The 26,472-nt window shown below is 40.8% G+C and overlaps 2 protein-coding genes across 6 annotated transcripts in view; both read right to left on the bottom strand.

Moving 5' to 3' along the window:
* Nucleotides 1–25,357, bottom strand: part of man1a1 (mannosidase, alpha, class 1A, member 1) — a 105,553-nt gene extending 80,196 nt beyond the window's left edge. For 2 of the 5 annotated variants that reach the window (XM_077510054.1, XM_077510053.1), the window contains exon 1: nucleotides 18,882–18,974. Coding sequence is in view for 2 of the 5 variants with exons in the window: in XM_077510050.1 (XP_077366176.1) it covers nucleotides 18,882–18,980; nucleotides 19,537–19,599 (162 nt within the window). In the remaining 3 variants the exon portion in view is untranslated. Of the gene's footprint in view, nucleotides 1–9,646; nucleotides 9,709–18,881; nucleotides 18,981–19,536; nucleotides 19,658–20,575; nucleotides 20,682–20,835; nucleotides 20,954–21,122; nucleotides 22,697–25,213 lie in introns of those variants that run through there. The other 3 variants (XM_077510050.1, XM_077510051.1, XM_077510055.1) reach the window with 3 other exon arrangements.
* A 955-nt stretch (nucleotides 25,358–26,312) lies between these two features.
* The window catches only part of tbc1d32 (TBC1 domain family, member 32), a 31,658-nt gene continuing 31,498 nt past the window's right edge, over nucleotides 26,313–26,472 (bottom strand). Inside the window, exon 35 of the mRNA XM_077510038.1 lies at nucleotides 26,313–26,459. Within this exon, the coding sequence (XP_077366164.1) occupies nucleotides 26,340–26,459 (120 nt within the window). The 3' untranslated portion in view covers nucleotides 26,313–26,339. The remainder of the gene's footprint in view (nucleotides 26,460–26,472) is intronic.

Here is a 26,472-nt window from a genome sequence, read left to right as displayed (position 1 = left end):
TGAAATTTCCTGAAAAAAACTGACACATTAATTAAGCCAATTGTATAATGAAACGGCAAAAATATGAACCAAACCTTGTCATTTACGCTAACAAAAGTATGCTAACGTGAAACACCAAAGTCATGCTAATGTGAATTAGCATCGACGTTATAGTAATTAAAAGTGCAGTGGTTAAAATCAAGCACAAGTCTTAAATCATCTTGTTTAATCTGTTCTAGCCCCCTTCAACATGGTTTGTGTTCAAATATCCACTGCTTTAAGGGTTATCGATGCTAATCATTGCCTACTAGCATTAAGCTAGCGGACAATAGTGGTGCGATGAGATCCAATACCACGTAAATACAGGGCCAGTATCGCCGATGAATTGCTTATTCTCAATTATACTTCAACCTTAAATGTTTTTCTGTTTCTTTTTTCTTTTTCTTTTTTTAAGGACAAAATTAGGACAAAGTTAAATGATAAATAGAAAATACGTCATCAATGTTTTCCCCCAGAAATATCCCAAACATGACAAAATATTTTGTCTTTTCTTATTCTTAAACAAAGTGCACAAAGTGATCATACGAAAAAAAAATGTAGACAAATACTTATACCGTTATTAATAATTATAGACAAAATATTTACTTAGGATTGCTATAATGAGCTAAATCAGTGAAGTATCCCTTTAATGAAAAGTGATAACTGGTTTTGAAGTCAAAGATGAAGCGCGATCGAGCGAGGGTTCGCCGCGCAACATGAATTCCTCTCTTGATGTCTTTGGAAGTCGCCGGACCAAATAAATTGTCCCGCAAGCGTGTCCTTGACGTGACGCTTGACGCGGCGGCGGAGACGGTGCGACGATCTGGCCAGGTCGTTTATGGCCAAAACATCCGCCTCAGCACTTTGGGTGCGAACCGGCGTGCGCGGAATATTAAAAACGCACACCGGCTTCTTTATTATTATTTATTTTATATTACGGCACTCGACATGCACTCACGGGAGACGCACTTGGCTTTCAGCCCAGACTGCGCGCGTGCGCTCGTTCACTCTGATAGATTGCCGAGTGCAGGGTGAGTGCGATTGCAAGCGTGCGACAAAGACAGACAAGAGTGAGTGAATGAATACATGAATGAGTGAGTGACAGTATGTGTGAGAGGGGTTATAAAAACCTTTTCCCAGCTGAACATCCCCTTGATTTAATGTCTCTAACGCACACACGCACGTGCACACTAGTGTAGCGGCCGAGCAATAAAGTGTTTCACTTCACGCTAATTAAGTCATGAATGGTTAATGCGAGTTATGTGAGTGAGCAGAGGCCCATGGACACGACTCCTTTTTTTAGGACCCTTCAACTTCCTTCGACATCAAGCCGCACGCCGTTTGTCGAAAATGACAAAACGTTTGGTAAACGGCGACGGTGATTTATCGGTTTTCATGAAACGTCACGTATGAGTCGTAAACATTGCATGTTCAGCTTTAACAACTGAACGTATGTGTTTTCGTAAACGTTACAGAGTGTAAGAGCTCAGCCATGGCCATGTTGCAACAAGCTTTTTTGACAGTTTTTCACCAGGAATTTGACTATTGATGAAACTTAGCTGTATTTTAATGCTAATTGCTGCAAAACGGAAACAGATACAAATATCAAGTCATATCATATCGTGATGTTTGGTTATCGTTATATCCCTACTGGTTAATAAACAAACTTAAAATAATCAGATTAGTCGATTGAATAATTGATAGATTAATCGATTGTAAAAATTTTCTATAATGACCACACTATGTACGAGTACCTCTAAACATGTCCGTTTGTTGTTGTTTTTTTCCTAGACGTCAAATCCAATTAACGAACCGGATCGGATTCAGAATGCACATAAGGTCGTAAGAACAATTTGTGAATTTCTTTGGGATGAAACTTTTCAATAATCGTAGCCATTAAGTTGGTAGACGGGCCGTTAATTGGACAGGTGACGAGCGTTTAAGCCTTGGCAGAGGTCTCGTCGTGCTGCGCTTTAATCACGCGCATGTAAATTGGAAAGTCAGTTTCACTTTGAGGCTCTGCCCGACGGAGGCGGAGAAGATGGCGGGGAAAAAAGGGGGCAAGGCCGTCCCTTTGATGCGTCGTCCATTTCCCGTCTGTCTGCTCTCCCGTCTGTCTCATCTCCAATTTAGCGTCTTAGGTGAGCCGAAAGTAGTATTTAGTGCCTTCATTGACCGTCACAGAGTTGTTCGCTAACGCTACGTTTACTTGAGTAGAGTTTCGTAAACATCAAAAGACGAGTCTCACGAGCGTGTTGGGGAAAAAACACGAGCGCGATGCACTCGACAAGGAGCGCGACTACGTTGGGAACATGAAGACATCTTGTGGCATGAAGGGCGCCCTTGAGGAGGACCCACAATGCATCTTGCTCCCACTTGTTTGTTTGTTTGATGCCTTCGGAAGCGCACAGAAGCAACGGCGGGGCGAAAAGGATGACAGCTGAGACGAAGGAAAAGCCTAATTACCGCCGGCATCTTTGGATTTCATTTTTATTTCTTGTTGTGTGTGTGAGATGATACAATAGAGTGTAGCCAGTTTTCAGACAAAGAGAACACGAACGCGACCTCCGCCAAGGCAGCCAACGCACAATAAGTTAAAAAAAATCATGTCAAATATCCTAAATTCTCTGGCAAATTATCTTCATATATATATATTGCCAAAATTGCAATTAAGTCACTGAAAGCATTAGGTGGGAACCACGTATCATTAAAAAACAAAATGATGCTTCAAAATGCAATTGAGCATGTTACAGTACGTTGCAGACAAACCTAAGAAAGCCTTGGCATCACCGCATCGATCTGCGACTGGCTCCATTTTTATTGCCGTGCACCATCGCGCATTTTATGTCTCTGTCAATAAGCAAAAATATCCCGCCATAAATATCCGGACGCGCTCGAGTCTGTTTTTCCCGATACTAACGCCATCAGCACTTTGCCTGACAACAAACGTCTTTGTTTGTCTCCCTTTTTCGACAGCTTACAAATCTGTTTTATTTGCTATCTCCATGTCAATTTGGCAAACAAAGATCAAAAACTGAAAAAGTGAATGATTATTTTGTGTTTTCTAATCTAACACACAAAAAAACGAGCCACAGAAGTGATTTTAAGCTGGATTGGTTGTTTTTACGTGAGCTTTTGTTAAGTTACGTTAGCTTGTTAGCTAGCCACCACTTTCGGTCTTTAGTTATGTTAGCTTGCTAGCTACTACCATCAGTTCTTAATTATGCTAGCTTGCTAGCCGCTACTATCAGTTTACTGATACTCGTTAATTAACAAAACCTCAGTGTTTCATTTTCATTTTTGCAACAGAGAGAACAAAAATTACACCGATCCTTCTTCTTCCATGCTAACCAGCTCGTCAACGCGCACATGCCTGGCTGCCATGTTGTTTAGCGGTTAGCAAGCGATCGATTGTACATCTTCCGAGTGTTTACGCATCCTCACTGGAAATGACAGCGCGGCACCGTCGCCGTGGCAACCGCCACGGCTTGTTTGGGTGCCTCCCGGCAGCGCTAGAACACCGGCGGTACCCTCGACGAAAACATGACTTTGGTTTTCCTAACGATGTCGGCGCGGCGGTGACAGCAGAGAAGGCGAGACGACACACAAAAAAAAGGAAAACAAACAATCCTTAGCCTTGCCGGCGGCGGCGAGACGGCGAGCGGCTGCTTAGCAAATGTCAGGCTGAGCAGACATCAATGGTGGCGACCTGTCACCCGGCATGAATGCAACACGCCTCATGTTTTATGCAGCAGGACAGCAACAGCCGCGCTGGTGCGGTGAGCAAGACAAATAATCATGAGGGGACACACAAAAGACTCAAAACAAACAGAATGCTTGACCAAGGTTGGAAGACTTTGGCATTTTTCACGATAGTTTTGACTGTTTGTTTTTAAATTCAGCATGATTTTATTACTTTTTACGGCAAGTTTGTTAGTTTTTATGTTTTCAAAAATGTTTCGTTTTAGTCATATTGTCATTTGGATCTATTTCAGGGGGTGGCCATTTTGTCACATCTCCTCACGGCTCAATCACGACCAATCACAGCTCTTCTTGCGAACGTCACATGACCAATCTCAGATAACAGGTGAGCCGTGATTGGCTGTTACCTGAGCCCCTTTTCAATCGACAGGAAGTGGCAAAATGGCCGCCCCGAAATGGAGAAAAAAAAACGGGTGGATTTTGTTACTTAATTTTGATCAATTCATTAATCAATTATTGCTTAATTGTCTTAATTTTGCTGCTGTTCGAAAAAAACAATATTAATTGGAGTAATTTGTTTTGACTAGTCGGTAAAATTCTGACTTAAATTCTGACTTAAACCCATCTAAATATAAACATCGATAGCTCATGTATAAAATTAATCGGTATATACGGACAGTTTTACTCGAATTACATTTAGTTTTAGAAAAGTAATATTAACGTTAGTTATTTTAGTTATTTTTTAAACCCATTATCTCTTTTATTTTGTTAACGAAAATGCTTTTCAATTTAAGTTTATTTCGTTAATTTTCATAACTATAAAAGTATAATATTCTGTAGTGCTTCCAATTGGCCGAATTCCCTTGTAGGAGTTCAATATTCATCCAAAATGGCTGACTTCTTGTTCTATTTTAGGCATTGGCCCTTAAAGACTTTTTTTTCATGCAATTCGTCATGATGGACACATCCACCAATTTTTGCAATGATAAGTCGAACTAGTACTCGGGGCTGAATTTTTCCAACTTCTGAGAACAAAGTCAGTTTTGTGAGGGTCATGTTTTGCGAGACCCCCTACTGACACTTCCAATCTTCCTGCACGCAATTGGCAAAACCTGGCGAGTCCCAAAAAAAAAGGTGATTCATTGTTGTGAGGAAGGAAAATAAAGACAGCGATTGCCCTCATCGTAAAACATGGTGACACCTTCCTGTGGGTCCTGCTGTGCTCGACAAAAAAACAACAATAACAACGACAGTGGTGTTGACAAAATGGTCTGACCAAGTATAAAAAAAAAAAAAAAAAAAAAGGCCTACTCATTAAATTTGTTCTGCAGACGCCAATCATATTTTTTTTCTTATCCATAGCATAAAATACAGTATTTTTCTTTATGACACAATAATCTAGTCTTCCCACAATTTTTTAGTGATAGCTGAAGCTGACTTAGCTAACTTCTAACCACGCAAAGGATTAATTCTATTTACATTCCATATTAAAGGAGAGAAAAACATGAATAAATGTCACCTGCCGCCAATTAATATTCTCAATCTGTTGCTCTTCCGCCCTCAAAAGCGAATCCATCAGTGTAGTTGTCAAACGGATAGAAAGAAGAAGTTCCCCTTAATAGCCGGCGTGCAAGACGAGCGCGGAGCTTTTCCAGAGGTCAATTATGGCCGCCCATCAATTTCATTCGCACTTTAATGAAGTGCCGCCGCGGGTCGTAAAACAGCCGCCGGCCGCCCCGCGCGTCCGTCATCTTTATGGCCGCTGGCGTCCTTTCATTCTCGGCCCTAGACTGGATTTTTATTTTTTATTTTTTTATTTTGGGGGGGGCGGAGGAAACGAGGGAGGCGGGCAATGTTAACCTAATGTGACACATCCCTATTCTTACTTTTGAGGTGTGTTAGGAGGAGTTGGTGCAGGTCGGCCTTGGGAGACAAACGCACGTAAACAACAAAGTCAAACAAGTCCCTTTAAGTAAAACTAACTTGTTACTTATACTAATTCTACTTATGACTAGCTAAGCCTACATGCTCAAAACACAACTTCCCTTCAAATAGTCCACTGGCGTGGTTGCTTTAGAGCGCCTCGTCGTCTGCTGTGAGTGCATGCACACATCAAGCAGAGAAAAATGAAAGAGCGGAAGGGGGATTTTTTTTTTTTCCTCAAGTCTGGCTTGACAGCCATACTTGTGGACTTCAAGCTGACATGGAGTGTCTCGTTGTCTGCAGTGAGTACATGCACCTCACACAGAGGCAAACGAAAAAGGAAGGTGGGCAGAAATCTTTTTTTTTTTTTTTTTTTTTTTTTTTTTTTTAAAAGAGCCCGATTTGGATAGAGGCTTCGTGCTGGCGTGGCAGCTTCAGAGTGCCTCGTCGTCTGCTGTGAGTGCACACACAACAAGCAGAGAAAAATGGAAGAGAGAGGAAGGGGCATTTTTTTTTCTCAAGTTCGGCTTGAAGCCATCCGGTCAGTCCATCACAGTCTTCAAGCTGGCATGGCTGCTTTAGAGCGCCTCGTTGTCTGCAGTGAGTACATGCACCTCACACAGACGAAAGACGAAAGAGCAAGGTGGGCAGAAATTCTATTTTATTTTTTTAAAGTCCAGTGTGACAGCCATCCTGTGGACAGAGGCTTCGTGCTAGCGTGGCTACTTTCGAGCGCCTCGTTGTCTGCTGTGAGTGCATGCACATCACAGAGAACTCAACTCAAGAAAGAGCGAGTTGAGCAGATTTTTTTTTTATTTTATTTTATTTTTAAACTGACTTGACAGTGTGCGCACTGGGGCTTCGTGCAGGCATGGCTGCTTTAGAGCGCCTCGTTGTCACAGTGTGGAAAAGTGGTGGTGGATGGACAGATAGATTTTCAAGGACAGACACGACAGGGACTTGAAATTTAGTCTTGACAAGCAGAGGGGCTCGACCTTCAATTTCACTTCCAAAATAAATTTGGAACAACAAGTAATTGTAAGTTGTGGAAGCGGAGAGTTCGTCACGGTTTACAAGGCACAGCAAGCTCGTAAAGGTACGACTGCGACTCGCCGTATAGTTCTTCGGATGCCAGGAGGAGGATTTGAAATCCAATTCATATTTTTATAGCCGGTGTGGCGAAGTAAGTACAGCAGAAATATCATCATCGCTTCTAGTCTGTGGTTAGAACTTGTCTCGCCAGAAGGTCTGTGATGGCCGGTTACGATAAGGTGAAGTTCAAGTGAGGTTTAAAGGATTGACTTTGGGGTCAAATTGGGGTTAGTGGTTCAAGTTGGGTATTGTTTAAAGTGTCCGTGACAGGGAACGCGAGCCTCCAATAAGAAGATGGGGCAAAAAAAACATAAAAAAAAAAAAAGGAAGAAAGGGAAGAACAAAGAATGGTGCAGTGTTGCATCATTCATGTTCGTCTCCTCCCTCGGCGAGCTCCCGCTGATGGCGACGTGCTCTCCTCCTGCTCCATTTTATCTCGCTGCGCACTCCTGCCGGCCTAAATTTAACACGCGTTTCTTCAAGGATGTTGTCGACGCTCACAATAACAACAGAAACAAACACAAACCTACCAGCACCTCATTCTTGAACCCGGCGCGCAGCCCGACTTTACCTACTTTATCATTTATGAAACCACGAAAAGATAGAGTAACTGTAAGTTGGTCAGATTTTCCGAATTAAAAACCTGGACACTACAATTTTGTGGCAAATCAAATGTACAATTCAACATTTATAAGAAAATAGAAGCGCAACTCATCTTAATACTTTAGCTCATGCTAAATGCTATCTTAGCTAACAGTTCGACAGCGCTAAACAAGTCAACGCCAGGCAGCGATTTGAAGCTCGCGCCGTTTCCGCATCGTGACATTGGAAATATGCCGGCAGAAAAGCTCGGCTTGCGTTGTTGGGTTGGACCGACGGCCACAGCAGTCAGCGGGATGGCAGCGAGATGGATACAAACAGCTGGATTTTGCCTCATAATTCATATTCCAAAAAATGTAATATTAATCACAATCTCATGTTTAGATTAGTGAGATCACATATAACATATTATTGTCAAGAAATGTTCAAGGTTTAAATTAGTTTAGAGCGGATAGTCCATTAAAAAAATACAAACTGAGAAGATGATGGTGGTCCGAGTTATCTATATGAAGACTAATATAAAAGAAACATATGTTAGTAAATGAGCACCAATCCCAACAGACTTCAAACATCCTCACGTGGATATTTGAAAAAAAAAACAAAAAAAAACTCATCAATATGTTTCAAGTCTTTTCCCGGCATTTCTCAGTGGAGCCATGTTGTTGAGTGTGTGAACATCACACAGCATCCAAGAGGAAACCCCCTGCTTGCCACTCATCAATTCTTCATGCGGATTGCTGCCGGGCCTCGGAGACTCACGCGCGCACGCACGCGCACACGCTTACAGTACCTGCTCACATAAACGCATCTGGATTTTTTTTTATTTTATTTGTATTTTTTATGTTTAGATCATATTTGCAAGATATTTATTTTTTGGATGATATCTGGATATCTTGATTCCAGATCTAAACTTTAACCCGGATCTTGCTTCGATAATAACTGCAAGTTATTTATTTTTTGTGACCATTGTTATCTTGATGTTTTCTGGATGTCACTTCGATGTAAATGAGACGTTATTTTATTTTATTTTATTTTTGAGATGTTATCCGGATGTCATCATCTTGTTACCTGAGGGTTTCGTGTTTGTTCCGTGGGCGTCGCAGCACAAGCGCGCGAGTCTGACACGGGTGATGAATTACAGACATTACGCGTAGGAGTCAGTGGGACGAGCGCAGCGTACGGCGAGCGAGCCCCAGGACGCAATTATATTGTCATCATAAAGTCATGTGATATTCAATTATGGCGAGCCTCCGGTGAAAATCAATCGAGTCACCGAGGCTGGAAGGGAGCACAAATTGGTGGCAGAAGTCTGCCCAGTCCCCCACCGCAGGACACGACCGCGTCCGCCTTTGAGTGGTCGGTCGCCGCTGTCCGCCGACTTCGGCACTGAGATCATTAAACGGTAATTATGACCCCGATTGGACCTCGGTGACATCATCAAAAAGGAGCCTGACCGTCTGGGGCTGTGTGTCGCTATGGTGACACTACCTTGACAATGACAGGAAGCGCAGCAACAGTGACAACAATTATGTTATTAGTAGAGATGTAACGATATCTAACTGTCACGATACTATATTAACACGATATGAAGGTCACGATACGATAATTATCATTGTTTTTTTGCGATACAAAAAAAGTTCACAACATTGTAAAAAAAAAAAAAAGAGCTCATACTAAAAAAAAAACACGGCGCCGGTGACTGATTAGCAGAGGGGAGGGGGGAGCACGAGAGATAGCTTGTTACCTTGCGAATTTTTAAACAAGTTGTCGATTCGTTGTATGTTTAAATTTAAAAGAAAAATTATAGAATTTTTTAAAATTTTTGACGCAAATATTTTGTCTTCTACTGCAAATGAATATTGGGCTTGAAATATCGGTATCAGCCTCCTTGACTACTAATTATCGGTATCGGCCCTAAAAAAAATAAATAAAATAAAATAAAATATATATATATATATATATATATATATATATATATATATATATATATATATATATATATATATATATATATATATATATATATCTGTCTATATACGATAATACACATCTATGCTAATGCTAACACACCCAGACTAAGCAGCTCATTCCAACAGAGCTAACAAACACATTTGTTAAACTAAAAGTAAAATAAAACCACAACTTGCTAACACGTTTTAGCGTATGCTAAAAAAAAAAAAAAAAAAAAAAAAAAAAAAAAAAAATGTATTGCAGTGTCCTTGTTAAGAGGCAATCAAGCGAGTGGAGGTTTGTGAAGCCTGGCGCACACTCACCGCCACACAGCATCTGTCACCCCCCCCCCGAAACTCACCGCAGCACCCATAACGAGCTTGGACCAAGTGGACTTTGTTCGTCGGCCAGCAGCTCGCTCGCCTGAAAAAAGAAAAAAAAAAAATACCGAGCGAACGTTTGATTTTGGCTTCTTTTGGAAAAATGACCTCGTTTCTTCTTTTGCTTCTTGACAAGGACATCTGCGCTTTTGTTTTTTTTGTTTATACGCGTGTTTAACAACAAAGACAAGCAAGCGAATTCCAAAAGAGCCTGGTAGAAGCGAGTGTCTACAAAACAAGACAAACTCTTTTTTTTTTTTTTTTTTTTTTTGCTTTTCTGCTATTCTTACACGGAAACTCTTCAGTTGTTTTGACGGGCTTTCATTTGTCTCGCACATTAGCGGCAACCGGCGGTTCAGGAGGATCGCCGTTCAGTTGCTCAAGGGCACTTAAGGACTCGTGATTAAACCCACAACCTTTGGGTTGGAAGCCAACCGGCTCTATCACCTGAGTCATTAAAATTCTGCTCCCCTATTCCGACGTAAAAAACAAAACAAAACAAAAAACCTTTTAAAGCAAATGTTATGTTCACATTCGGCCTGACGGATGTCACATGAACCGCTCGGGATGATTGACGGGCGAGGGAGGTGGGGTGTGGGGGGGGGGTGCTTTATCAGCGTCGGTTATAGAGCGAGCGTGCCAGTCATTTAAGGTCCACAAAATGAGTCGGCTGATCGGCTGCAAATGGCTTGAAAGCCACTTCCCGACGCGCTCGGGCAAATTGCTCGCATTTGACGGAGGCGGGCGGAGGGGGGTGGTTTGACGCCGGAGCGCTAATCTGTGCCTTTGTGGTGGCACATCCCGCTAATGCCCGTCTTTAGCGGCATTGTGGGGAAAGCGGCAAAAAAGAACTGGCTGACGGATGTCAAATAAGTGAATGTCATTGACAGAGGCGAGGCAAGAAAAGTCGAAGCACTTACAACCTAAAATCGAAATCTTTTTTTTTTTTTTCTTGAATGGTATAACAGATTTTTAAATTCATTTTAATGGAAACAATTGATTTGATATACAATGAAATTGAGGAGCCTAGTTGCAGAATGGTTTACTGTTCCGTGAAATTGTGTTAAAAATTCATTTTTCAATGTTTCTCTTGTCTGCACTGCTTCCAGTAACATGTACAAATGGCGCATACTATTTGGAGGTTCGATATTTACATCCAATCAGAATTCAACATCTGTGTTGCTAGGTCAATTTAATCTGCCAAAAAATATTTGTTGAGGTAATTGTGGGAATGCTTCAGCATTCCCACATATGTTTATTGTCATTTTTATTCTCCACACTTTTTAGCAAGTGCATTGTCCAGTAACAAGGAGGTCATAATTTCATAATTTATCTCTCAATTTACTTCATAAGCATTCCACATGCATTCAGATCTTAGCATTCAGCTATTAGCATTCCGCTTTCGGCATTCACACGCAATTTCTATGGAAATTGCACTTAGTCTAGTTTAAAATAAAGTTCACTCTTAATTAACTAGAGGTGTGAATTGCCTAGTATCTGGCGATTCGATCCGTATCACGATTCACAGGTCACGATTCGATTTGATGCCGACTAATGCCGATACGAATCTGTAAGTCGATTGTTGCGGGCTTTGAAGCTGCTGGGTCAAGGGTTCGATTCCCATTGCACACAAAAATGAAAAATGTGTTTGATCTGGATCGCCTTGTCGTGCGAACACAAAATATGCAGCAGAGTTACGAATCTCCCTTGAGGGATTTAATGAGGATAATAAATTTAAAAAAATAAAAATAAAATCCATAAAATTAAAATCCAACAAGGCCCGACTATTGTTTTTATATGAACAATTACGAGCATGACAACATCATCAGCTGCGAACGCACACCAAGAACGAGGACGTCGTCGTCTTTTTCGCCGTCACACATTTGAAGCCGAGCCTCATAAATATTTGAATGTTTATGACCCTCGGGTGCGGATATTGACTTGCTAAAATGAGTCGAGTCCTCCACCTGCCAATGAACTACACACGTACACAAACACGCACAGAGGCACATACACTCGCGTGCGCGCAAGCTAGCCGCGTGTAATTTAGCAGCTGCTTGCTAATGGAAGCTCATCTTTCAATATAAATGTTAATAATCTGTGATTAGTCTCAGGCTCAGGAGCACATGAGGGCTTTTATCGCCCATTCACGGCAGCGCTACCGTCATCATTTTTTTTTTTTTTTGACTCCTCCAAGAACATGTCAAACTTTTTATCTCTTTCTTCTTCTTCTTCTTGGCCACTTTTCTTCCTCGACATTTATGAACAGATTTTAAGACATCAATAATGCAGCGAACGAAAGAACGGGGAAGGACTGTTCGCCACTAAAATGGCCGCTTCGTAGCAAAAATGGCAGACACCCTGTGTGCTTCCACGTATGACTTTTTTTTTTGTGGGTCTGCTCGTGACTGATAAGTCTGCCAAATTTCCTGTTGCTAAGTGACACAAACTGCGGGGGCTGAATTTACAGACTCAACTTATTAGACTTATGCATTTAATGGTGAGTCATCAAACTTTAACATTATGCTTCACCCACACACAACAAGAACCTTACATTATTTTTACATTGTCTACCTGTCCGGGATATGTGGTTTATATTTGGTTGCGATTAAACAAAATTTCAAGGACAAGTTCACATTTGAAGGACCCTTAGAAAATGGCAGTGAAATCTATAGTGGCACTATGGATTTCATTTCTGTACCGTTTCCATCACTGCAATGTAATTCAACACTTGTTGCTGCCACACACTGCCGGTTGTGTGCGTGACTGAGTGTATGCGTGTCCACACGTGTGACCACCCCACACCCACCCCCCACCCCCATGAATAAATTGACGGCTCCGCTGGTTATTTACTATGTCTCAAGTAGGAAGCAGGGAGAAACACTTCTCTGCGTGTGCGTGCGTGCCCAACGTTTGATTTGGCATGCATGTAAAGCAGCACAAATAAAAATGCATGCAATGAGATTGGCGGGTCAAGTGTCAATCTGCATCCATGAATGTGAAATTGTTGTCGGGCCAATTTGAGCTGACACTGGTATTTTTTTTATTTTTTTCATAATAATGAAAATACATAAGGGGAAAAAAAAATCCATCCATTGCTTTTTGTCTGGGAAATTCATTCCTTGAACCTAGCTGATAAGGTCTATCCATTCCAGGGGTGCTGGACTGACTGACTGACTAACTAACTGACTGGCTGTCTGTCTGACTACCAACTTTAGCTACCTAGCTAACAGACTACATACTTTAGCTAGCAATTGACCAATTTTTGGCTAGATAGCTATTTAGCTAAGTTGATTAACTTTTTTGCGAACTAAATAACAAAAGTTAGCTACATAACTAAATGACTACCTAGCTAACAAGCAGACTACCTACTTTATATAGCTACTGACCCATTTTAGCTACATAACCAATTAGCAACTTTAATAACTTTTTCCCCAAACTTTATAACTAATTACTCTAACTAGCTACCTTGTTTTGCTAGCAGCTAAGGGAATACCTTCTTGACCTAGCAAACTGCCTAGATCATCAGCTGGCTGTCTGTCTAACTAACTAACTAACTAACTGAAACCTTTAGCTATCTATCTAACCAACTAACTAACTAACTAGTTTTGCTAGCGGCTAATTGAATACGTAAGTCACCTAGCACATGACTTATTTTAGCTAGCTAATCAGCCAAGTTGCAAACTAGCTAACTAATTTACCAACCAACCAACCAATCAACCAACCAACTAACAAACAAACACGTTTAGCTAGCTATCTAGCTAGCTAATTAACTAGGTAGTTTTGCTAGCAGCTAATGGAATACCTACTTCACCTAGCAAATTACCTATTTTAGCTTGCTCGATAATCAGCCAAGTTACTTGCTAACTAACTAACTAACTAACTAACTAACTAACTAACTACTTTAGCTAGCTAACGACCTATCTAACACTTTTAGTGAACCAACTAACTCACTAACTAACTCTCTCACTCACTAATTAACTAAAGACATCTATCCAAGCATGTCAAAAATACAAAACCATCTTGAAACTAACAATGTGTTTTCTTTCAGAAAGAACTAATTCAACACATTCAATGGCTGTCCTCAAACACAGCGTTTTGGAAACGGGTGAGGGTCAAGTCTTTACAATTTGTCATTTGGTGGCCTTTTAATTAAAAGCCGGCCAGTGATTACGTGCGAACACGCGCGCGCGCACAGCCTGGGCAGATTTCCTGGTCACCGTTCGCTGACTGAGACCATTTGCGAAATCCTAATTGGATTCATTAGTTTCTTTGCTTGTGTCCAAGGAGACCGTGTTGCTGTTAATCACCTTGCACGCTCAAGTGGGTAGTACAGCATCTGAAAATCATACTTTGATATCGTCTATTGATTTATTTAAATATTTACTGCATTATAGTGTGTGTGTGTTTCGTTCATCTCGCTGGGAGCTGACAAAAAGAATCATCAAACTTTTTTCTTTCTAAGCTTTCGGGACCGGCGACTGGCTCTCCAGGCACATTCCTCAGCAGCGTGACAGAAAACCAAACAGATGTTTTCTTAGCTGAGCGTTGAAATATTCAACACATATTCCTTAATTCGGCATGCAGAGTGCCAGAGTGTAATTAGCACTTGAACAAAGTCACTTGGCATCAGAGGATGATGCAGTCCTTGTGTTCAAACATTTTTTTTTTCCTTACAGTGCCACCCAGGCGGAAATGTTTTCCTGTGTGGACAAATGGCGGATGAGCTTTGCGGTGTGCGGTTTCACAAATATTACATCAAGGCGAGCGCACACATGACATGTGATGCATAATGCACGAGCCTGTGGTGTGCCAACTGCGTGTGCCGATGTCCACCGCGAGCCGCCAAGATGATGATGACGAGCCAAACTGTTGCCAGGTTTTGTGGAAATTGTTATGTAGCTTTTGTGTTATCTTGTTAAAGCATTGCTATAACTAGCTAACTAACTACCTCCCTAAAGAACTTGCTGGTTGAAGACCAAATTGACTAGTCAACTAGCCAACAAACTTACTTACAAACTTAGCTGGAATATCTTTCTTGTCACAGACCAAATTAACCATGTTGTATATTCAAACAATGAAGGAGTTTTTCCAGGTAACCAACTAACTAACCAACCAAGAAACAATTGGTCAGAACAAACTGCCTGTTGAAGGCCAAACTTTCATGGTTGTCCATTGAAACAGTGGATGAGGTCAGTGGTGTGCAACTAACTAACTAACTAACTAAACTTAGGACCAAACCTAGACTGTTGTGCATTCAAACATTGGATGACAGTCACAATAGCTGCTTAATCGGCCAACTAACTAGTACTAGTTAGCTAGATAAGTAACTAGCTAACTAACTAACTAACTGTAGGCTCAGAGAACATATATGTGAAGCCAAAATCACCACCTTATATATTACACTGAAGGAGTTTCTCAGTGCAGTTAACCAACTAACTAACCAATTGACAAAGCAACAAATAAACCATTGGCCTAACGTGACCACCTTTTAGGGACCAAACCTAGTCGAGCACACTGATAGAATGACTAGGCTGCTGTTTTGGTTAGCAACAGAGTTCCAAATGGGCTCAGCAGTACACTGTGTGTCAACTATAGCACGACCTGAGCTTATTCCGGTTAATAACCGCACATTTGTGTCCCGAAAAGGACAAAAGGAGGCGTTTAATTGGGGCTCGGCTCAAAAACGCACCCGGTGACTAATTGCAATATCACACTGTGAATATTCTGAGGGCAGGCGCAGTACTTTGTGTCTATGGAGCGAGCAAAAAAAAAAGAAAAAAAAAGTAGGTATGAATGCAGTCATTATCTCAATGAATGAATAATTAGGGGACTGAATGAATAATTATGAAAAATGAAGGAATAATTAGCAGGTTTTCTTCTTGCTTTCATGCGCCAGGTGGCCTTCAGCGCGCGGCTAGCATTAAGTCCGCGACAGATCGACAGTCTTAGTCCCTGCGGTGGATGAGGTGAGAAGCTCGCGTGATGGGGGCTCGGTAATGACCCAAGTCGAGCGAACGTAAGCGACGGAAGAATATTTGAAAGGAAATCCACAGAAGCCAGATTGCGATCGTCATGTGACGACGGAAATACGACAGCAGATCCAGTCGGGAAGATTTGGACAAAAAAAAAAATTTGTCGAGCCTCAACCTTCCTTTTATCCATTTGTGCTTTCTTCTCACGTGTTTTTGAGCTCTTAAGCGTTTTGCTGACCGCTGCACAAGCTTTTGTCGTCCATCGTGGCTCGACTAATTGACTCGTTTTTTGTTTTTTTTTGTTTCGTCTTATCGCGGCTAATTAGCAGCAGCCACTGGGTCGTCCGCCGAGAATAAAAAGACGGAGCCTTTGAACGGCGGCTCTATTTGAACTTCATTTTTTGTACGTGAGCAAATCAAGTTGAAGTGTGGAAAAGACGACACGTTGAAAAAGCGTCACGAGATTCACTTTGGAGAATTCTTACGATTCTTTTCACAGCTCGTCGAGCAGCCGAGCGCGAACGTGCGCTGAATCCTAACAGATTGCCAATCCGGTGATCATTTATCTTTTTTTTCCCCCTGTCTCATCTTTGTTTCCCGCCATTTGGAATCGGCAGATGAATGAGAAGTCCTGATGACTTGAAACTTCCATTCTGACTTTCCGGCCACCCTGCGTCTCCATAATGGATGATTTTCCCGCCCCGTTCCTGATTTGTCATGCCCTTTTTTCCCCCCTGTATCGCTGTCAATTTACTTTTCTTTGCAGCAGGTGTCCAAGTCGAACAGATGTTTGGTGTCAGCCTGAACAAGGATGCATAGTGGGGGGGGGGGGGGGGGGAAAGCAAGCAGGGACGCTTCATAAAATCATCCTGGAATAACAGCCAGGATAATTAGAACTATTCTAATCACTATTTCTCTTTTTCGTTCTCAAAATACCTGAAAGTCTAAAATCCAAAGCAACATCTCCCATAGGAAATAATGTCAATCCAATTAATCCGATCCGAAAGAAGAAGAAAAAAAGAAGATGAAGAAAAAGAAGCAAAAAGAAGAAGGAAAAGAAGAAGGAAAAAGAAGAAGGAAAAGAAGAAGGAAAAAGAAGAAGAAGAAGAAGAAGAAGAAGAAGAAGAAGAAGGAAGAAGAAATCAAGAAAAAAGAAATCGATTTTGAAGAGGCTGGTCTCTGCTCTTTCAAAATGGACACTTAAGCTGTCAAGTTGCTCTCAATCACGTGTCCAAAATAAACGTTACAAAAAACGTTTGCCACTCAAACGTCCGACAAACTCAACTTCCCGTTCAGCGCGAGATCCGTTCGGATTGAGACAACATCCGTCCACGTCTTCCTCTCTTCCTCCTCCTTTTCCCTGTCATCTTCCTCAAAGCCAGAAGACGCCACCCACTCTTGTCCCTCCCCGTCGCCGGGGGCGACGCATCCGGCCTAGGGGGATGCCAACTTTTCCTTGTACTAAAGATCAAGACGAGTCTTCTTCGCAAATTTTCCTTTTTGCACTTCAGAGGGCGGGGAGGACGATTTCTTTTTTTTTTTTTTATTACAAAATTTATTCATTCAATTTTACGGCAATCAAAATTTTACTTTGGGTTTTTCTTTTGAAATTACTGTAAATATTTAGGGATGTTTGATATCACTTTTTTTCAGACCAATACCAGTATTCACTGATACTAAATATTGACACAATTATGAAAATTGTGAACAAAGACCTTTTTTTGCCCCCTCCCATAATTTTTACTAACAAGATGAATGAAATGTAAAGTGAGAGTCCGTTTGCATGAAAACGAGGTCATGCCTCTGAACGGTTCCGACAAATAATTTTCAAATATGACTCGCGTCTCCATTACATAAAAGAAAATATCAAGAAAAAAAAAGAAGCAAATAATAATAATAACGGTGCAGTGGATGATAATAATCGTGCCGCCCCCTCCTCAATTCCAAGACGTCGCCGCAGCGTTAATATAAAAAGACGGCCGGCGGCTTTTACGTTTCAATTGTTTTCAAGGGCGCCTGATAACCTTCGTCATCATCTTCATCATCGGCGGCTCACGGTCGCACTCAAAACGCCGCAAGAAGAAAAGCCAAAATGGTTCTCGTGGCTCAAAAACAAGATGACATAAGAAGCGAGGATTATGATGCTGCCTCTAGAGGCACGTTTAAGTACTGCAGTGGAGGGGAAACGCAAAAAACGCAAAATAACAAATACATAATAGTAAAAATAATTAAATAAGTAGTGTAAAATAGTCCCACTTTATTTTACCACTATTTTTGAATGTTTTTTTTTTGTGTTAATTAAAAATTTTTTGGTTGTGGAAAAATAAGGAAGAGTACGATTGAAAATAATTTGACAACACTGTCACATCCAAGTCATTTTCGTTTTTTTTCCCCCCCATGCAAATCAGCATGTACAAAATGATCAATACTGTCGACCAAAAAAAAAATAAAATAAAATAAAATAATAAAAAAATAAAAAATCACGTTTATCTTGATTTGACACATTTGCATACATTTACATATTCTCCGATGCAGATGTTTTATGTCCTATGTTATCGGCCCTTAATTTTTTAATATCAAAGGTTGTTTCTGGCGTAAAACAATATCAAAGCTTCTATTTTTTGCACCCACAAAGCAAAAGTAGTAAAAGTCTCTTTGACTTTTTCATTGCGTCTATGAATAATTCAATGTGCCCGGGCACTAATAATAATATAAAAAATAAAAGATATGAAATATAAAAAAGTAAAAAAAGACGCTGGTCCCAGCAGCAGAAGATCCAGCAAAGTACTTTTTAAATATTTGATGTTCACCCCGGCGGACCTCCATTTGACAAGAAAAACACATGTATTAAATATAAAATATGAATCAGGTGCATGGAAAATATTGCAGCCTTGGGCACAACGTAATGGCGAATCCACATGTCAACAATCGCAGCTTACATGGTTTGCTCGGTGCTGCCGTTTTGGTTAGCCACAGGTTTCACAAGGGAGTTGTGAATCAACGATAGCATTTATGACATAATTTCAATGGGCTACGACGATTTGAGTCGGTGGTCACGTAATGAATGAAGCTCGCATTTGTGACTCGCGCACGTAACGGAGTGTCCATTTTGTGCAGCAGTCAATCAGTGACATTCAAACGTGACCTTTTACAAAGAGACGCTTCACTCGGGACCATTCCCGAGAGGCAACAAAAAATCCCGCTCGTCTATCGGACATGTGCAGCGCGTGCGTGTACGTACGTGCGTGCGTGCGTGCGTGTTCTCCAGAGCGCTGACATTCCACGGCGAGCTAACGCCGACATTGTCCTGACATTTTCCTTCCCGTTGCGTTCGTCCCGCCTGCGCGTGCAAAAAATCCGAATGAAAACCAACCAAATAACAAAATAAGGAAATGGAATAAAAATACAAATGTGCCTTTGTGTGATGAAAATGCGTTTTTAATGGTAAAATGCTGCATTTATACTAGTCTGTTAAAGCAAACAGAATCTTGTGGCAAAATATTCTTTTCATATAGCCTTTTAATGCTGAAAGCCATGTGTTCAAGGTGAAACAGAATATTTTCACATAAGTTTATGTGCAACCTTTTTGTGAGCAAATATAGATTTGGAGTTTAGATGAAGAGGAGGGGACCTAGCATTGAGCCTTGGGGGACACCATGGGAAAGTAGTTGTTCATGAATTGCATGTTTAACATAAATCGGCCATTATAATGACTATTTTTGTGGAACAAATAAAACAAACAAATAAATAAACAAAAAAAAAAGCATAGCGTTTTGAAGGCAAAACATTTTTTCGTGGCCAAATACCACGTTTTGGTACTTGTCGCCTAGCTACAAGTTGTTCTGAACTTCAAGTGAAGGTGCTGCTCAGATAACCACGCTCGGTTTGCTGCTGACCTTTTCCCCGAAGTAGAACGAGCGAGCGAGCGACACGCCAGATATGGCCGCCACCCACTCCATATCTTATCAGCCTCGGGCACTCGCACCTCCCGCGACGTCCTCCTGCCCTCGAGAGCATCTGTCGGCAGAGATTAAAAAAAATAAAATGAAGTGAGCACAAAGACGTTACGGATGGCAGTGACCTGACGCCTGAACTCCGGCTCTCCGGCGAGCAGATTCATCTCAGAAAAGGGGTCACAAGGTCAGGCCATGAGAGATCATATCAAAAACGGAGAAAAACAGAGTTGATTCATTTTTTATAATAACGCAGTGACAAGCTCGGAAGTTTCAGTTTATTTTTCTGCATTAGAAATAAAATAAATACAACGAATTCATATACCTGGTCACGATTAAATATAATGAAACATTTACAGAACGCCATACAGATAATGTTTCATGTCACGTTTTAATTGGTATGTGTCAAAAAAATACTTAAAACGAAATTGTTCTTCATAAATATACAATTGTTGGCTTTACCCATAAAATTGTTGACCATGAAAATACAACTGCTGATCATAAACACGCAAAAGTTAACCAATAACAATTGTGAGCTAAAGACATACAATTTGTAACCCTAAATATACAATTGTTGCCATCAAACATATTGTTGACCAAAATCATACAACTTTAGTCGAAAAACATTAACCAAAGATTTATTTATTTATTTTTTGCATGACAAAATGTGCAGTGCTTATTTTCATAAATGTGTATTATTTGCCAAGTTCTTAGAAAATGTCAAAATTGTATTTAATAAAATGTTGGCTCCTAACATTTTTTAAATGTTTTTTTTTTTAAGAAGAAAACATACAGTATGTTAGTTCATACTTTTAAAAAAAAAACAACAATCTGTCAGGTTTTTGCGTTAACATTAAATACAAAAATTCAAACACATAAAGGAATGTGTTTGACCTTGGTGCAGGTTTTGGATCAAAAAAAAAAAAAAAACGCACACAAAACTGTAATGTGTGTGTATATGTGTGTACTGTTGCCGCCTCACCATTCATTTCCGTCCTTCACTGGACTGAGACGAGAGCTGCTGGACGCCATGAAGCGACCTGCCTTTAACCGTGCCCTTGAATAAAATCTTTTTTCCCCCGTCTTTTCTGAGATAAAAATAATAATAAAATAAATAAATAAATAAATAAAGGGAGGGGGGGGGGGCACATATTAGAAATTTGTGACTGTTGTGAGGAAAGGAATTCCTGCAAAGTTTCCTGGACTTCACAAATATATGAAGTATATATATAATAAACTAACCTTGGGCGATGAGCCACATGCTGCTTCATCATTTTTCAGTTTTCCTGGTTTTGTTGACCGTAAACATACAATTGTGCTGTTAGTTGGAAGAGGGAGTACAATAATGACAGTGGGCCACCTGCAAGACATCATCAACATACAATTGTTGACTTTACATTTGCAGGTTTTTTATTTATTTTTTATTGATTACAAAAATAAATTTAAGCAATAAGCCCCACATGCTGATTCATGTAGACCATAAATATAATACAATTGTTGAAAACTTGAATAAGGAGCACAAAAATAACCTTGAGCCACATGCTTCTTCTTTGCCAAGACACGATTCTTTGGAGTGAACGTTTTCCTCATTTCTATAGGCATTGTTGAAGGGAAAAGGAGAATTCCATTGTAGAAGTTGGTAAAAGTGATGCTATTCTCTCATCAAAATGAAGATCCGCAGCGTTTGTTGACAGTGGAGTCGGATTTTTAACAGGCTTACGGGGGGATTTGGAGTCAGGCCTCACAAATCCGAGGACAAATGCAACTCGGGTCGGGAAGAACGTATCAAAAGAAGGCGGAATTTTCACTGTACAAGACTCCTGGAAGGGTGGAAGATGTTATTTCAGAAAAACAGATCAGGGGAGCAGGTGGCTAACTTCTGCCACAGTAAACGAATCCACATCCAAGCGTCAATGCAAATTTCCCAGCATCTTTATTAACGTCGTGCTGACCTTTTCCCGCACGGTTTTCATCAGCGAACTTCGACGTCATCCCATTTCCACGCGCACCAGAACAATAAGCTCCACGGTGGGAAATATTGACCGTGGCAAATGGAAATGCTAATGGAGGAGTCCCCGAAGCCCAGAGGTGTTCCGCCTGCATGTCGAATGGAGATGAGGCTGGAGGAAGAAAAAAAAGAAAAAGAGGAGCTCAAGCGGGAAGAGAGGATGAAGAACATTAGATTTTCCAAAACAGATTAAGTGGAGAAGAATCCAAATAAAAAAAAAAAAGAAAAGAAGATGAACAGCCAACCACACCTGACACGGACGATTTGTTTTTGTCATTTATGCCCTGAGGAACAAAAGTAATTGTACTGAGAAGACATAGGAATGCAGGAGATTGCTGACCGTAAACATACAATTGTTGACTATAAACCTACATTTGATCACCATAAGTATACAATTGTTGACCATAAACACACAATTGTCAGACATAAACTTGAAAATGTTTACCATCAATGGACAAACGATGACCTTATATGGACAAATGATCACAAATATACAATTAATGCCCATAAATGTACAATTGTTAACCATAAATTGACAATTGCTGACCATAAACATACAATTGAGAAAAGCATCCACTTGTTGACCTCAAATTAAATTAACTGAATTATATAGAATTGTTGACCAAACATACAGTTGATAACTCTAAATATACAATTGTTGACCATTAACACATCGATGTTGTACATAAACCTAAAAATGAGTTGCACAAATGAGGATACACATTACTGTAAACTGATGACCATACAATCAAAGATCATAAATGTACAATTGTTGGCTACAAACATACAATTGATCTTTGTAAACATTTAATAATTGATCATTGTTGAGAGAAGAGTACAAAAATAACTTTGTGCAATGACTCACCTTCTTCTTCACGTTATGTCCCCACATCCAAGCAAGCAGTCTGTTCCGTTTTGTAAATTTCCGTTACAAAGCGTGTGCGGGATAAAAACAAAGGCTTTAAGAGAAACACTTCTCCGACTTCACACCGACACCTCGCGGCCGTCTCGTCACGCTAATTAGCAACAATTTCCCGGCCGCGGTTGCCTTGAAAAGGGTCGCCATTAACAACAGCAGCCAGCACAACGCTGCTGCTAATAAAAAAAAAAAAAAAAAAAAAAAAAAACCGCCATTAGGCACCATCATCGCTAAAGCGTAAACTTTACTGAGGTCGAGCAAGCCCACCCGCCGCCGCTTAACGAGCTTTTGGACAGTAATTGAAAGAAACAGCACATTACGTCAAGATTAACAAGGCGCTCCATGTCAGCACTGGTGTCAAAATAAAAAAAAATTAAAAAATCACGCGTGAGCGGGTGGTATAAATAATAATAAACGGAAATTGAAAGCATTTAATCAACTATCATCAAATAACCACATTAATTGTTACTGATCATAAACATACAACTAATGACTCTTATGGATCATAAACATACAATTGTTGATGATCAATGGCTATAAACAAACGCTAAGCCATAAATATGCAACTGTTTACTACATGAACATATATGTAAAAACAACTGTAGGCAACAATCATGCAATTCTAGATTTATGCTAAATTTATAACAATTATATATTAATTAATGGTAAACAATTGTATGTAGTGTTCAGTCACTGTAAGTCAACTATCAACAATTACGCAGCTATGGACTTCTGAATGCTAATATGCTAGAGGGGAGAAAACGTGACAGTGGACTTGTGATGCTAACGCTAAAACGGCGTCAATGGTCTTTGGAATGCTAAGTGTCAGGGTTACCTGTTTGACATCTATTAAACACGACACAAAAAGGAGAGAAGACACTCAGTTCAGGGATCGCGAGGAGAGGAACTGATACAATTCACTCCTGCACTCTCTGAAGATTCCTCTCCTTACCCTCTCTATTTGTTTTTCCATGCCCTTTCCACGCCCCTCGTTACATGGGTGTTCCAACCCTAAAATGCAAATGCAATTGCCCTACAACTGTCATGAGTGTAAGGATAAGGAAGAAAATCGCTCAAATGGCTTTCTGTAGCCAAATAAGACCCTCAACTTGGTGCACCGAGTGAGCTTGTGACTCAGTTGAAAGTGCAGCCAGTGACGCTGTCATCCAAGTCAGTGACACACACAAGACTGTCTCCCCTCATAAAAGAGCGCCTCATCTCACAAAAGGTTATCCGTCCCCCCGGAGTGCATCAGCTGGTGCACCGTCAGGCCTGTCAAGTGTCGGGGTAGGACGGGAGGAAAGAAAAAAAAAAAAGAAAAAGGGGGTCGGATGTCGCCTCGCTCGCCGTCCGCAGCCCGCTCGAACCGTCATCGGGCGGAGGAAACCTCAGGAAAGTGTTTGAAGCGTTGACACTCGCTGTGATGCTGAGAGACGCCCACCCCCAAAGAATTTGGGTCACACTCCCGGGACGAGATCACATTTGCCATATGCAGCAAACGACGACATGAGGACTGGAATGCGAGATACGGGGGGGCTTTCGAATACTCCTGCTGTCTCACAAAACAATTGCTGACCATACGCTTACAAACTGTAGACCGTATATACACAATTGTGGAAAATAAACATACAATTGTTGACAGACATTCAACGGTTGCCCCCCAAAAAAAACACGTTGACCACAAACATCCAATTGTTGACCATAAAAAGTTGTCCAGTTAGAAAAACAAAATCATTACGTAAGAAAGCAGTTGGACTTTTATGAGAGTAAAAAGATCAAACATTACAAGAACAAAAGTCATAAAGTTGAGGCAATAAAATAGAAGGCGCAAGTTTATTCTTTTATTATTTTTTACGACTTTATCCTTGCAAAATCTTGACTATTTTTCTCAAGATGTATTTTTTTTTTTTACTTATTTTATGACTATTCTTGTTGTACTATTGTTTAACTTTTTTTTTTAAAAGTCTTATTTATGACAGTAGTCATTAAGAGCAATGATTAAAAGCAATTATTTGAAATGACATTTTGATTTATTTTTTTTCCCCCCACATCAACTGATGATTACAGTCTTTTGTTTTTTTTTTCCTCGTCGGTATTGTCCTAACATCTTGTGTGCCAGACTTTTTGTCATTTCCATGAACAGGAAAAAAAAAAAACAAAAAAAAAAGATTGTTTTCTTGGAGAGGCTCCCAGCTTGCATACATTAGTGTTAATATAAAGTACTGCGGGTGCATCTTATTCACAGCGGCTGTAGTGAGGAAAAAAAGAAAAAAACAAAGAATAAAAAGTATATTTTATTCTTTTTTTACGCTCGCTTGTCAAGTCATTAGCAGCCACCTTCCAGTCAGCCTGACGACGTGCTTGCAAAATGATTTTTTTTTTTTTTGTACGCACGTCTGACATTTGCATGCTGATTTTTCTTTCTGTGCTTTTGTTTTGTTTCTTTTCAAACACACTCCCGTAGCATTTTGTCATTTTGACAATCAGCGTTCTCGTCACAGTGGACGCGTCAATACAGCAACAAGACAAATGTTTTGTTGTCTCACTTTTTTTTTTAAAACCTCTTACAATAAAAGCATACAGTGGTGCCTTGAGATACAACCATCTTTCTGCTGATTTGTTATTATTTTTTTGCTTTGACTTGAAAGCATACATTGGAGCTATAAACAGACATTTATTCATATTCCACGTACCTGGCGCAGTAGGCTGAAGTCGTGCCGCGACTCATTTGGGATTCCGGGGCTGGTTGCGCCGGGCCACGAGAGACATCATCTGGCCGAGGGGACGGCGTGGTTACTGATGAGGCTTTACTGGCGTGATGCAAGCGTCCTCATGCATCTTTCATCAACAGCGGCTGCCACGTTTTTTTTTTTGTTTTTTGTTTTTTTACATGGGCTGGCATTAATGCGACGCGAGTTGCAAGGACGCAACAGTCTACCTTTTCGGGTTCTTGGTATTTATGGCGACATCAAAAAGGGTTGAAGAATGCATTTTGGACCTGGAAATGATATACAAAACGAAAACGAATTTTACATGATTAAGGCGACATAGCGTCGCTGTCAGGCGGATGTCCAAATATGGGCTATGTCACTTTTTTTATTTTTTTTTTTTATTTTTAGTTTTTTTTTTTTTTTGTGGCGGATTTGTACCATCGCTTGCCTTCGATGCAGGTGGTGAGTTTGCTTCCCCACCTGGGACACCATGTTCGTATGTGTGCGTGTTTGTGTGAGTGAGGATACTGTGGAAGCACAAACATCTTACCAGCTAGAAATGCACGAAACGCCTCTTCTCGCTGTTCAACAGAATTAATTGCAGCGTCCATTCGTCCATGTTAGGTTCGTTTGTTAGCTCCGGCGTCGGCGCTGACTTCCTGGTTTCGTCACAGTTGGATATTCCGCCCCCCAAACACAATGTCGCTCTGTGATTGGTCCGAACCACTGGCGGAAATCAACTGAGTGGCACAAGATATATTCTCTGGGGTTTGTGAACTCACAAATAATGCGAGAATTCATCTTGCGAGAGCAGCAAGAACTGGTGCTGTAGTAGCTCAAAATCTATAGGGACTTGAGTCTAAGGACCCAGTTCTGGTTTACAAACTGGAGCTGAAAGACTTCAGGACTCGATCAACCCAGCTACATATGAACTCGGGACGCCGACCCGACGACTGATGCCAGAGTAGGTCCGTTACCATAGCAACCTGAGTAACGGGACCAGAAGAACTTCATGTAGCTCCACCAAACCTCCACACGAGAAGGCGTCAGGTTCTCCTTGCATGCAGCAGGCATATGCTATCGCCATTAGCACAGCCCTCGTCACATTTTACTGGTCTGGGTCGCGGATGCTTTTCATGTCGCCGAGCACAACGTCGCGGTAACGTCTTTCCAGGAGCTCCATGAAGTCCAGGTAGTCGCAGAACCTGAAGCCCTGGATGGGTTCCTCCTACAAATGACAA

The sequence above is a fragment of the Festucalex cinctus genome, chromosome 21 (genome assembly GCF_051991245.1).
Source record: "Festucalex cinctus isolate MCC-2025b chromosome 21, RoL_Fcin_1.0, whole genome shotgun sequence".
NCBI lineage: Eukaryota > Metazoa > Chordata > Actinopteri > Syngnathiformes > Syngnathidae > Festucalex > Festucalex cinctus.
Note: the sequence above shows the minus strand (reverse complement) of the source record. Positions and strands in the feature narration are given on the sequence as shown.